We start from the raw sequence: 14,028 nt of genomic DNA, 5'->3' as shown, positions 1-14,028 counted from the left end.
ACCATGCTCAGCCCCACAGCAAGTGCTGGAGACCTGCAGACACTGCTCCTGTGACCCCCTCACCTTTTTATGTGAAGCTTCCTGAGTCAGTCCCCTGCCTGAGGCTGCTGTCTAACCCTGTAGGAGTGGGACTGATGCCAAGAAGGGTGTGACCTGATGTTTTAGACTGAACAGAGAGATGGGAGAGATGGCATATCCTAAAGGAAAGCGCTCTCTTTGCATGCAATTATCTGATAATCCATTTTGGGAGATGAATCTCAGAAAGAGGAACAAAACTTTCACTTTCTTTGCACTGGGAAGCTGCATTATCCCTTTAAAAACAGGGAACTAAACACATGAAAAATGATACAGAAAGCAGTGGAACAGCATGGTGCTTGAAGTCATGCCGAATTCAGGAAAGGGAGGGGAAAGGGGTCAAGCCCTGCTGGTCATGTCAGCACATGAAATTTGGTAAAAACTATTCCTGCTGATTTAAGACTAATCAGGCCTGTGAACAGCTGGACTAATTCAGCTTCTTCCCCTACTTCATGGCTGGATTCCTTCATGCATGTATATAAGCAGCAAAATCCAAGTGAAACCTCTGCATCCATCTTTTTCTCATGGCCCCCAGTGTCCCCCTCACATGTGCAGGTCCCACTGCAGCCCTGTGCCTCATGCTGGGACCTCTCTGAGCTGCCTGCCCCATCCCTGCTTGGGAAACATGCAGGAATTTAACACCTGAGAGGTGGCTGCCCCTCTGCCACACTTGACCAAGGTGCAGTTTGGTGGGGTCAGACACACAAGCACGTGGACAAGACATCCCTGATCCCTGGAGGAACCGAGGCCCCTGGGAGTGGTGACTGTGTGGTGGCTCAGCCCATCCCACACATGTGCTGCCTCACCTGTGCTCACCAGCAGTGGAAGGATTTGGCACTGGTGTCACAGTGCCTGGTTGTCCTCCTGAGAGCAAGAACAAACTCAAAGGTTTTCCAGAAATGTGTAATTAATCTGTGCCTGGGAAGGAAAACATCATCAGTCTTATCTTACAGTTGAGAGAATGACAGAGAAAACAAATACTGTAAAGATGGAGGACTCAGTGGCAGAGTGAACTCAGGTAGATTCATTCCTGTGCTCCCTTCTGACAGACAGCTCCCCACACCAGTCCCTGAGAGCTTCTCTGATTTCCAGCTGTTCACCTACGCCGTAAACAACTGCAAATGCCTGTAGCACCTTCCTGGCATAACTCCCACAGAGGTGATTCAGATAATACCCACCTATTCACGTGGGACATCAGGCAAATCACACCAGCACAGGGCCCAGAGAAGGCTGTTGTTCCACTGCAAGAAGTCAGGCATGCCATGAAACACTTCCCAAAAAGGCCAGGCACTCAGTCCCCTCTGTGTGTTTGTTGCTGATGCTGGATATGATTTTTCCATGTGTTTGCCCTCAAGGATGAATTTTTATTACACCAACTGGCACTTTATCATTCACTTCCATTCCCAGCGATTTCAAAGGAGCTCAGAGGAAATGAGGTGAGCTTTTGCTGCCAGCCCCTCTCTTGGTGCAGGAGGAAGGGTGGAGCTGCTCCAGCTGTGGGGTTCTGGGTGCCAGCACCACGAACAGTCCCAAGTGCCTAGGGCAATCCAGGGTGCCCCAAATTCTCTGCTCCTGTATCTTGGCACAGAATGTGTGACCTTGGCACAGGACATGACATGAGTGCTAAACACGGTATGAAAGGTGTGTGTGCATGCTATGGGACTTCCATCCAGCCACTTTGGGTTCTCCTAATGATCCAGAGTGAGAGCCATGTAGTACCCCCTCTACATGTGAGCACAGAAAGAAGCCCTTCTCTCTGTAATTTCATGTTCATTTGTTCCTAACATAGAGAAGGTATTTTGCCAGCAGTTCCTGTAGACACATTAGGACAGCCCTTTGAGAAAATCAAGATATTTCTAGATTAAAATGAAGCACCAAGAGGAAAGCCACTCACCCTTCCTGAAGCAACCTCTCCCTTCTGAGAGGGATGCTTTCCAAAGGCTGATCCTTTGCAGCTGATGATGCTGGGGTAACAGTTCCCATCATCCCTAACTGTAAACAGTGAAGGCCAAGTGTTGTTTTTGTACAAACATAACCCGAGATGGCAAAACATGAACATGTACACTTACACCATTGCTGTGGGCTTTATGCCTTGCCTGAAACACAAAAGACACTTCTCCAGACCTCAGTGAAGTCTGAACACACACTCATAATCCAATGGAGAGATAAACAGAGCATTTAAGGCTGGATCTGAACAAGTACTGCAAATTTTACTGAAATGGTATTTAAGGCACCTGAGTTATAACCTTTGCCATAACACAGCTGCTGTTAGAGCAGGACCTTCTCTGAAGCAACTTACCCACTCTAACCCACCTTTATCCAGGTTCATGTAAAATCACTGCAAAATCATGGGTCAAAGTTGTTTCATAGCTTTACTCTCTCAGTAATGTGCAACATGAACATAATAGTGTTATTAAGAAGTCAAAAATAACTTAACACAATAGCTATATAAGATTTTCCAATGATCAAACTTTCAGCAATTACTTTTTGTTAAGTTCAGAAAATTAGCATATTTGTTAATCAAATTAATTTAAAAAGTAGCTTTTAAAAATAAAAGCAATGCTTTAAATAAATATAGTCTTTTTATAACCATAAAACACTTAGTCCTGTTAAAGATAACACAAATATTCCACTCAAGCACAGTACTTAAACAATTGAAATGAATGTTGTGAGCACACGTGGGCCGGACATCGGGAGGGACGAGGATGCTCCGGGACATTCTGTGTCTCCTTTCCACAGCAGCACAAAGAGGCAGTCAGTTCTCAGAACTTCCCCAAACACGTGACATGTGTTAGGATATTTGTAACTGCTGCACAAAAATGCTGGCACCCTGTTTTTCCCCAAGCTATTTCTCTACACTACACCTGTAGCAGTTCTTCAGCCCTGCTTTTAAATCTCTAGCACAGCATGATTTCAACCACAAAAACATTAGGCCAGAGCCTGCTTGCTTCATCCAGTTGGCTCCAATATCTACTCAGAAGGTGGCAATCCAGGCCTGACCTCTCACACATCTTGCACTAGAGCTCACATTTTGTGAAATCTGGAAAACCTTCCTTTTAATACTGGCACCACTGGCTGTTCCACAACAGCCTGAAGGTCACCTTCAGCGTTCATGACCACCAAAGGGTATTCACAGCTCTCCCCATAATTACAGGGCTGACTAGCTATGGTCATTACTACTCAAGTTAATGCCTATCAGCAAAGACTGTAGCTGTCTTGCAGATCTACAAGGTAGCAATGTTTTGTTGGAATAAACTAAATTAGCTAGTTCTTACGTTAGTATGTGTTGTCTGGGTGTATCCTGAAGAGCAGTTTGCTAAATTCAGCAAAAAATACACCTCAAATCTACTGCTAATCTACTCAGCAACTCTGATCATTTCATATCCTGTTTACTTGGCTGTAATTGTTCACTAAAAATCGCCTTCAGGGTCTGCAGCAAGCCACCAGCTTTGTCCTCACAAAAACAGCTGTCAGTGAAATTTGTTGTGGTTTGTCTGTTTGTTTGAACAGTGTAACAGTAATATAACCTATAAGTAAAATGATAAAAGCTGGAGAGTAAAGTAAAGCCCAAAACTGATACAAGTGCTCTCAATTTGTTTTGATCTTCAGAATAAATAAGCCTAAGCAAAGATGACAAAGGAATAAATTAGCAAATGGCTAATGCAATGCATGAAAGAGTGTCTACAGGATTTGCATGTGCGCACACACACACGCACTTGCATACAGACAGCTTGGCTTCATTAGAAATCTCACTACCAGAGTTTAACTTGGATAAATTAACTGCATTAAAATACTGACATTGTGAGGATTTTAATACTATCACACCCTGTAGAGGGCACTCCTGTGTGAATTTTTAAATGCTTTAAAAAAATAGTTTAGACTTATTGAAATCTGTGAGAAATGTGGCAGCTCTCCCTCTCTCACAGCCTCCCATTCTCATCTCCAGTATCCTTCTCCTGTATTGCCTCCAGGCCCCGCTTTGCCTTGGCATCTGCCTGCCCGCTCCCAGCTTTGCTCAGTCCGCACGACAGGCACGCCAGCTGGATCTGCTTCATGTTCTCCAGGGCTTCGTTCTTGGCGTTCTTCAGGAGATCTCCTTGGCCCTGGGGATGCACAGACATGCAGGAGAGAGTCAGGGATTGCACACATCGCTCAGGACCAAAAGCAGCGGTACTGCTCCTGTGTCCCTACAGGTCCCAGGTCCCGTCTCAAACCATCTCTGCCCCCTGGAAATGGGACTGAAGCCCCTCCTGCAGCTTGGTGCCAGCACAGTGAGGAAGGCAGCAGCCAGCATTGGACAGGGTGGGATGGGCACCAGACTCCTCCCACCTCCATGCCACCAGCCTTGGGAGGTAATTTCAGCCTGAACAGAAGGAGGCTGCAGGAGAAGGCATTTCCTCTTCCACAGTCAACAGCAAGGTCCTGCCAGGGCCAGGGCAGTGATGGCACATGGCACCCCTCTCCCCAGGCCACTGCTCCCTCCCTGCTCCCTGGCATCACCTCCCCCATGGCAATGGCTGTGTGTTCCCTCAGGAGCTGAGAGACCTTGATAACCCACCCCTCCTTCCACCTGGATTTGACACCCAGCCTTGGGCCCTCCTTGAGCAGGGCAGGCCAAGTTGTGCCCACATGAAACACATTATCCCATAGCATTCCAGTGAAGCCTTCTGAACCATTTTGTTTGGGACCTTCAAGAAGGCAAATGGGAATGAGACTTCATGAACACACTGCTTCTGTATCTTCTCAGAGCCTGTAAACGTGAGGTGACTAACAGGAGATCAATCCAATTTGTAACAATCAGGAAAACTGTTACATGAAATTTGTATTAAGGAGTTGGGGTTCAGAAATGGCAAAATGAATATTTATGCAATATTGATATCTCAAGTGCCGTGAAGCGACAAGGTTCTGGAGCTACAGCATGCAAATAAATAAAAGCCAGGAGATGCATCTGGTTATTAAAACTCAGTATCAGTAAGAACTTGAGCTCCTCTTCTCCTAATGTCACCCCAAGCACAGCTTGCAGTACAGCACATGCTGCAGCTGGTTACACTCATGAGGAATTCCTCCACTGACTGAAATGTCACATTCAGATCCCTGCCACCCAGCGTGACCACCTCAAATCACAGGTACTTTGGTGGCCTCACAGGACACAAGAGACACTTCAGCAGCACCTTGGGCTCACTGGAGGGGTGACAGATCACTTCCCCTCCTTGGGTTCTCCAAACCAATCAGATGTGTTGGATGAGTCACAGTGTGACACCTTCCAGCAGCAGGAGCATCTCTGCTCTCCCTTTCCCCAGAGCTAAGGATTTATCCTACACTGATGAGCACAGTTCCCTTTTTGCCAGTGCCTGGCACTGGACTCACAGGGTCTGAGCCCCTGCACACAATGTTCACAACCAAGGAACAATGGTGGCTTGCAAGGCTGCAGCACTGGTAAACACCACGTGGGACACCACGTCATCCAGGGACGGCAGCCTGTGCCTGAGAACACGATTGCCTCATCTCCTGGTGTCACAAATTTGTCCCTGCTGAACGATGCAAATCACCATCCAGATGCTGGGAATACAACTCAGTGTGAGAATAACAAAAAGCACTGGGACTGTGTGAGCAGCTCTGTGCTATTTGCTGTGAAGCTCTTTTGAAGGGATTTGTGTCTCAGCAGCATGACAGATCTGGGAATACACAGACAAAGAGCTTGGGATCCAGTCAGCAGGCACAATGTGAAAAAACAAAACAAGAATAAATTATGCAGCAGATATTTTTCATAGCTCTGAACTTACTTCTATGTCAGAGGTTTTGCTTATGGTTAAAGACAGTAGGCAGGAATTCAAGAGCCCAGGGCTGCCTGGAGCACCCAGCCCACCTTGGTGTCCCCTCCCTGTCTGCAAATGGCACAGGAATAGTGGCAGTGTGTAGTGACAGAGACAACACCAACAAATGAACAAAGTACCTATCATTAACAATATGATAACGTTACCAGAATGGGTTCTCAATCTATCTCCTCAATACATCTTCCATCTCTTCAAACTGCACAAATGCAGTTTTAAATAGTTTGGGTTTAGGATGAAGTACCCCTGGCTACTACTTCTTATGCACACAGGACCGAGGACACTAAAGTCTTCACCATCAAACAGGGAAAAATCAGTGTGACCATGCTTTGCAGCCTTAACCTCTCCAAACCAAAACCTGGCACTGTGTGTGCATGTCCAAGAACAGAAAAATCCCCTCAGTGCAAGAAGCAACCCCTTTGCAGGGTGAGGTCAAAGCTTGGAAATGTTCCTCAGGGTGGCCCACAAACTGTGTTTGTCCAGGGACTGGGACACACATGGACAGACACTATTTGGGATTAGATGCACTGCCTGGGGACAGCAGCCTGAGTCTGCCCTGCCAAGACTCTCACCTGAAGTCTGCAGAAGCCAAGGGACTTCACACCCCACGTGAAAGAGCCAAGCCACCCATTGTCCCTTATACATATTCTGATTTCACATTTGAGTAAACAGGCAGTTCAGATTACAGATTCTGTCTGAGGCAATGCACAACATGTCTTTGGGTTCCAAGAAGAAACACATGCCTGAGCATACTTCCAATATTTTGAAGACATTCTTATTTTACAGTGATCTAAAAACAGAAGTGGACTTATCAAAATAGTGCAATTCCATTCATGTACAGACCAATTGATTTATGTCTTAGTCTCCTTGTGATTTTTATTTTTAAACAGCTGGTTCCTTTGAGCAATACGAAGAAGCAAAAATTATTTTGAATCATCTGTCATGAGAAAATTAACGACAAACTAGCCCCCTCTGACAGAGCTGTCATAATTCTAGAGACACCATTAAAAAAAAAATCTGTGTGCAATGCTCCGTTGGAAGAGCCATCTGTTTGCTTTGAAAACTGGCTGTGAGCATAATCCACTTAAGAAGAATGTCAGCAAAATTGTGTCAACACCTTAACAAACTAAATACTGGATAGAAGCTAGAGTAAACTTTACAAGCATGATTGCATTGAAACAACCTTCACAGACCAGTCTGTGAGCATCTCTGTGCACAGAACCATCCTGCTCACCCTTACAAACAAAGCCTCTCTCTTTCAGACAAGGAGAGACCATGACAGTCCACCTCAGCATCTATCCATCTATCTCCCTTCTGCTACTGGTATCATCAGCCTTTCTGAAAATAAAAACTCATGAGAAAGTTTAAACTTTGGCAGGACAGTGAATTAAGCCAGAAGAGACTAATCAAGTGTTCTAACAAAAACTGATCAAGGGGCCATTTTCATTTAGCCTTGGGAACATTAAAAGTCAGGTTTCATACACCTAACTACACCTAACTGCAGAGCCTCAGCACAAATTAACATTACAGGACAAATAATGCAGCTTTTCAAGCAACTGCAAGATTCTAAGTCTTTACCTTAACAAGTTTATATTGCTTAGAAAACCCATCATCTGACATGGTTTTAAATATTGTTCAGTTCTTGTGACAAGCCATGAAAGGCTTTAAGAAGCACAAGTAGCTCTAGACAGACACTGGCAATGGCTACAGATGGGACAAATTCCATGTAGTTGTAGGTTCAGTTGGTTTTTTTTTCAAATCAAATACCAAAGTTTTTGAGTCAAGATGACAGCTCTAAATCCAACAGCAGCTCACTCTGGGGCTGGGGAAATGAAAGCTGAGTTTGGTCAGTGGCACCACTTTGTGTTCAACTTCACAATATTATTTATTTCTATACATTGCATGTATATATGAAAATATAAATATATGGGCATGTACACTAATAATGACTGTTTCTGTGATTTCTAGGAAACACCTGCAACACAGAGGCCAGGCTGTGGCACCCCCAGCACCAGGGACCCCAGTTTGGCACTGGCAGCTCCCACAGCAGCACCAGGGGCTGCAGGAGCACCCTGAAGGCCAAGAGTGGGCCCATGCAGGAGTGACTGCACTGCCAGGTGCCCACATGAGCACCTTGCACTGCTCCTGGTGAAGCAGAAAATCCCACACTGAGCAATGGGGCTTTCCTGGCTTTCCAAACTGGCTGTGTTTGCAGGGAGGCTGAGGCAGTAGCTGTGAAAGCCATTTTCTAATCTGCTGCTTGCTAAAGCAGACAGCAGCTTATCTCCTGAGCAGACACATTCTCTGACAGCACATTATGAGAGCTTTTCTCTCCAATCCTCAAGGGCTGAGTAAATACAAACAAATAACAGAGGCTTTAACACCCATCCCACATCATGCTCGTGATATTACTGTTATTTTTTTAACTTATTCTCAAAGAGTCAAGCTCTTTCATTACTATTTAATCACAAAGTAAAATCTCCAGAGGATGCCAGTGGATGCCAGCGGGTGGCTGAAAAAGCCAGACACAGTCAAATGAAACAGCTACTCCACATTTCAGAGGCAACACAGGCACAGCAACAGCACTGACAATCTGTGCCAAGGGACTCCAAATGCTGGAGAGCTGCTCTCACATTGGGATACTCTGTGTGGAGGCAGCATTTACTGCAAGGGGTGCATTTTCAAAGTGTCATAGTAGGACTAATTGTGTTTAATATTAATAAGGAGGCACACAATTAAATGATTGCATATGGGCTTGAAAATGTAATCTTGGGTAGGAAATCATTAATGAAAAGATCAGACTGTTATGTTAAACTTATTACAAAAAGCAGATATTTTTCCATGCATCCTTCAAAGCTAAATGTGGGAACAATTGATTTGAATTTGATTATGATACATTCACATTTCAGAACAGACTACTCCAAAAACATAGTGTTGCTGAATCAATGCAGACTGTAAAAACCCATCCTTTTCATTATTACTGCAGAGAGTTTGTCAACAGCTTTGCTTTATTGTCTGTGACAGAGATCATAATGCACATCCTGGCATGAAAAATTACTGTACACAAAGATTAGACACAAAGCTATAATCACTTCTCACATGCTGAAAATAAAAGATTGCAAAAATGAGTTACACCACAGAAAAAGCAGGGTCCAAATGTAACTTGCCAATTTATCTTTAAACCCTTGCACAGCAGAAATTCACTTCCTAACAGGAAAATAAAAAGGCCACAAATATAAAAGATGGCACTTAAATGGCATTCTTTGTGCTACTGGTGTATCATTTAAGGTCTGGGTTTTGGACACAGCTGCTCACTTTACCCATTGTAAACCAAATGCAAGAGCTTATTTCTACCTGGCTGAAAGCAGCAACAACTTTGACACTGAATAAATCAGGTGATCAGACCGAGTGCTCGCTGGGACCTGAGTCATCACATTTTGCAGGATGTGCTGGTGATTTCAGACATCAAACTGAGCATCTCATTTTGGTATATCAGCATGTTACTGACAACCAGAGACCTTCTCTCCCATTTCCCAAAGTAGGGTCTAGCAAAAATTTGCAAGGAGGAAACAACTGGGAATCAATTATATCACACAGAGAACAGATCTGAGATGTACGGAAAAGAAAACATCCACCTAGGGAAAGGCAGTCCCTATTACATATCAAGTGCTAAATCTCTGTAAGCAAGAGCAGCAAAGCATAACTGCTGTGGAATAGATTATTGTGTGCAGTTTTGACACAAGGTTACACAAAGAAAACCAAATGAAATTATCTAAGGTTGTGCCAAGCACCAAGAGCTCTAGGGCTGAGCTGCTCAATGCACTGTAGCTGGCAGCTGGGACACCGAGGAGAACAAGGCTGAGGATGATGACAGAGAGGAGGAGATGGATAGTTAACAGGAACTATCTCCTATTAATTCTGTATCTAACCCAAATTATTCCTCATATTACCTTTTCTCCATTTACTTAATGAATCAGCCATATGGATGCTGGCTCCAGGTTTTCCTGTCTGTCATTGCACAGGGTAGGAACCCAAGCTCCTTCTCCCAGGAAAAGCACCAGGAAGCACAGAACCAGCCCTGGCTGCTCTGTACATCCCAACTGGCTTACTCCTTACTCAGGGGAAAAAATCCCATTTGCACCTGATATTTGCACTAGTCTCAAAGACAAAACCACACCTGCAAGAAGCACTCAAGGCCTTGAGGGCACTCACTGCCTCACCAAGACACTCAGCCCTCAGGCGACACATCCCAGCAGCCTCCTGCCAGCAAGCACCTAACCTAAGGACAACTGCTGGGACAAGAGCTAAGGAGCAGCCATCTCTGCCAGTACCATTTACAAGGCACAGTCTCTTTTTCAGTGCAGCCAGCTGTAAGGGAGAGGGGACAACACCAGCATTACTCCAGGTGGCAGGGAAAATTCACAAGGCAACTCTGAAACAATTTGGTCCCATATAAAAGCAGAAAGGTCTTTTAGTTGTTCAAGGGAAAATGGGCAGGAATCTTGGATTATGGCATTCAGCAATGGCTTGCCCTAAGACCCAGCAGGATCCAGCGGATCAGCCTGGTCCCCTTTGAGACAAGATCTCTCTAGGTATTCAGATCCCACAGCAAAGGGACACAGAGGAAGTTAATAACAATTAATAAATACATGGCAATAAATAGAATGAATAAATAAATAAATAATGAGCAAAGGAAGCAGAAATTAGAATGGCCCTAGTTTGTAACACAGAAGAAACGTTCACCTCGCGTGTGGCTCGGATGCCATTACACAGCATGGGCTGCACACACCCAGGGGATATGGGACTCCAGGTGGGCAGTCTGACCCAGGGATGGGGCCTGATGCTAACCATGTAAATGGGGTGTGTTAAAAACAATATTCAGGCTACCTGAAAACCAGTTCCATCTGATTTTAGTTACTTTTATTTAAACTCCCAAACCAGACCAATCTGACAGTTGCTGAGTATTAGGCCATCCCATGCAAAACCCAAAACTTTTACTCTGATTTAATTTGCCATTTGCATCTCACCCCAAAGGTCTGCACTGGGGAGGATGACCTAGAGGGATTTCCAGAGCTGTTCTGCATGAGCCTGGTTAGTTTTCTAGGAGGCTGGCGACAGTTCATTGCACAGCCAAGCAATCAACCCAAAGCACGTGGCATGACATAAATGGTTGGGAAGAGGGAGCACCATCTGTCTCTGCTGGAATGGCACTCCCTTGAAAAACACCCAAACCATGTCTTGCCTTCGTTTCCAGCTGTTGGAAAGGTGCAATTAAAATCTAAATGGCTGTGCTGGATACCAAGAGACAGTCCCCACTCCACCACACTGGGCAAGGCTCCCCAGTTATTACAGAAGTGCCAGTCCACCACTTGTATGTTCCCAAATTATGTGAACAGCCAAACACAGCCCTGAGAGCAGCCTGGGACGTGGAGCTGAACAAACAAGGAGAATCCCAATGAGAACAGTCAGGTAACTACCAAAGAAGCAAATACTTAGAAAACCTTCTGATTCTGGCTGCTGGCCTTGCCAGCATGAGGGTATCACTGCTTTGTGCAGCCATGGCAACTTAGGAAAGAGGGTCTATATTTGTAATTCTCTTACAGGATTTGCCTAACAAGACAAAGACGAAGGACATACATGGCCAGCTTGCTCTCAGACTCAGCTGAGTGCCTCCCAAACCCTTGATCAAAGCCTGACAAGGAATTAACACCAAGCATTTGTTTGAACACCTAAGTGGCAAAAGCACTCGTGCTACAGTCTTCCCTACTGATCTTTAAAAAGAGCTCTTCACTGAAATCCAGGGGCTCTTGCAAATCAATTGCACTGTATGACTGCTAATTTATTCCTTTGAGCAGACATTTTATGTATATAAAAAGGTGGGCTTTTATTTTTGTTTTTTAAATAAATGCCTATGCTTCTGTCTCACATGGGCATTTAAATTAAATTATGTTATATCAGGCTGTCAAAAGCAATGAATGTGAACATTGACTGTAACTGTGCTGCAGCAGGAATTTGCTTTCAGAAATAATGCCATTAATTTGATGTTAGCCATGTGCTGAGCAGTTCAGCTGCCTGTGTCTCTCAGGCACTACGTCAGGCAGACAGTTTGCAAGCACAGCCACAAATGTACAGACTCTTGCTGTCAACCCCTCCATGCTAGGAACCTGCCTTTTTTTCTGGTGATAGGCTTAAAATCATAGGCTTGGCTGGAAGCCCAGGAGTGCACAACTAATACTAAGAAAACCCCACATCTCTGAAAAAATTTGGGCACTCTTTATTTTGATACACAGCCATGAAATGAAAATTGAAGCTGTACATCCAGGCATTTATTTTTTAGTCCCCCTTTTATCACAAAACCCAACTGCTTACAGGTACCAGTACCAGCACTAACTGCTAACTCCTGTAAGGACCAGGGAGTCCCAGAAAAACAAAATAAGGGGAATAAAGATGAGGCAGAAAGTGCACAATTTTTTTGCATTTGATTTTTCTGAGTAAATAGACCAGCTGCAGGAAAAGAGATGTTTTACAGCTAATGAAAGACCTGTGAAAGGCAAAAAGGCAATCCCCAAGCAAAACATTTGGCTGGCACCCCTTGTTCCCTGGTGCCCTCTGTGCTGACTCTCAGATGCACAGGCTACAAGCACACAGTTAACACCAAAATCATGTCCTTCATCACAGTGTAGCCAGCAAAATGTCCCTTAAGTTCACCAGACCCTGGAAAGGGTTTAGTGGCCAACTCTGAGCTGATTCTGTTTTGACTGAAGACAACATGCACCTGGTGCTGGTTTGGGTATTTTTTAGGAGGGAGGGAGTGTTGCAGCAATGTCACACAAACAGCCACTGCTCTCCTTTCAATTGCTGGAGATACCAGCTTAAAAAATACCTGCAGCTGTGCTTGATGCTAACTGAAATAATCTAATCAAGATGAAATCAAATTGTGCCAGTCAGAGCAGATTGTTTGTGGACAGAGCACCTCCAGCACTGCTGCCACATGCAGCTCCCAAGGCTCTGCTCCTTTCTGCCTGCCACAAGCACCAGTGCCTTAGCAACCATGTGGTTTGCAAATGCTGCTGGTGCCATGGCTGCTGGCCAACATCACCAGCTGACTGGGCCATGGGAATCTGCAGAAGCCATCCAAGCTCCCTATTCCTACACCCCCAGATGGGACAAGGCACCCCCCTCCTCCCTTCATGCCTGAAGCTGTGGGCAGCCAGTTTCTAATCAGTTCATGAGCAGCACAGGCCACAAACAACTTTATGCTGATGCAGAAAGCTTTAAGCTGAGACAAAAGCCTCCAAATCACATGAAGGTTTAAGTGCAAAAAGAAAAAAAACAGCACAAGCCGCTGTCTAAGTACTAGGAGGGAACAGGTTTTTATAGGATCCCTGAGCAAATGTTCTGACTTGCTTCACCCCTGTCCAGGGATCAGCCCTGTCACTCTGGGGCCCTGTAGTCAAAGGTTTGCTGGTGGGACTGGGCAGTGAGCTCAGTAAAAGCAGAGCTGAGCCAGCCTCTCTGCTCACGTTGTGCCAGCCATGGTTAAAGAGGCTCCTGTGGGCCTTACAGGGCTTGTTTCCCCTGGGAGGATCCCAGCCCTGCCTTCCCAGTGCAGATGTGAAATCAAGTACAAACAGGAGCAGATAGGGTTATTTTTGTAAGCAGAACACTGACTGACCCAGCAGGCAGAGAGCTACTGAAAGGAAGCAACTGCGAGGGGAGGAGAAAATCAGCAGGGGTCAGAAACAGGCCTGGGTGGAAGTGAGAAATCTGTTTCTGTTTTTTAGAAGGATGGGAACTGGAACACAGGAAATTGAGTTGAGCCAAGCACAAAAATTAGTGGTGCAGGATAGGGGTAGTATTCATTTACAAATTCACTGCCCCAATATGTCAATGAGGGAAACTGAACAAGCATAATTTACAATCCATTACAAGATCATGCCACAGAAAATATGAGGCTTTTCAACCAAACTGAACTCAATGTTTAAGCCATTACTACAGATGGCTGTTATAATAGCTCCACAGTTACTGGGGAGGGTTGGAGAATCTGAGTTTGGACTATCCAGCATCAGACCACTGAGCTACCCTGCAAAGGAAACTGTCCTGCTGCTGCTGGCAGCCTCCA

At 45.1% G+C, this 14,028-nt stretch overlaps 1 protein-coding gene across 1 annotated transcript in view; it reads right to left on the bottom strand.

Annotated features, from left to right (window-relative positions):
• Positions 1–2,291: 2,291 nt before the first annotated feature.
• PLCL1 (phospholipase C like 1 (inactive)) overlaps positions 2,292–14,028 on the bottom strand; it is a 179,148-nt gene continuing 167,411 nt past the window's right edge. The window contains exon 6 of the mRNA XM_054277673.1: positions 2,292–4,178. Coding sequence (XP_054133648.1) covers positions 3,996–4,178 — 183 coding nt within the window. The 3' untranslated portion in view covers positions 2,292–3,995. The remainder of the gene's footprint in view (positions 4,179–14,028) is intronic.

The sequence above is a fragment of the Melozone crissalis genome, unplaced genomic scaffold, assembly GCF_028551555.1.
Source record: "Melozone crissalis strain CALT ecotype California unplaced genomic scaffold, PUWL_Pcris_2 ptg000023l_1, whole genome shotgun sequence".
Classification (NCBI taxonomy): domain Eukaryota; kingdom Metazoa; phylum Chordata; class Aves; order Passeriformes; family Passerellidae; genus Melozone; species Melozone crissalis.
Note: the sequence above shows the minus strand (reverse complement) of the source record. Positions and strands in the feature narration are given on the sequence as shown.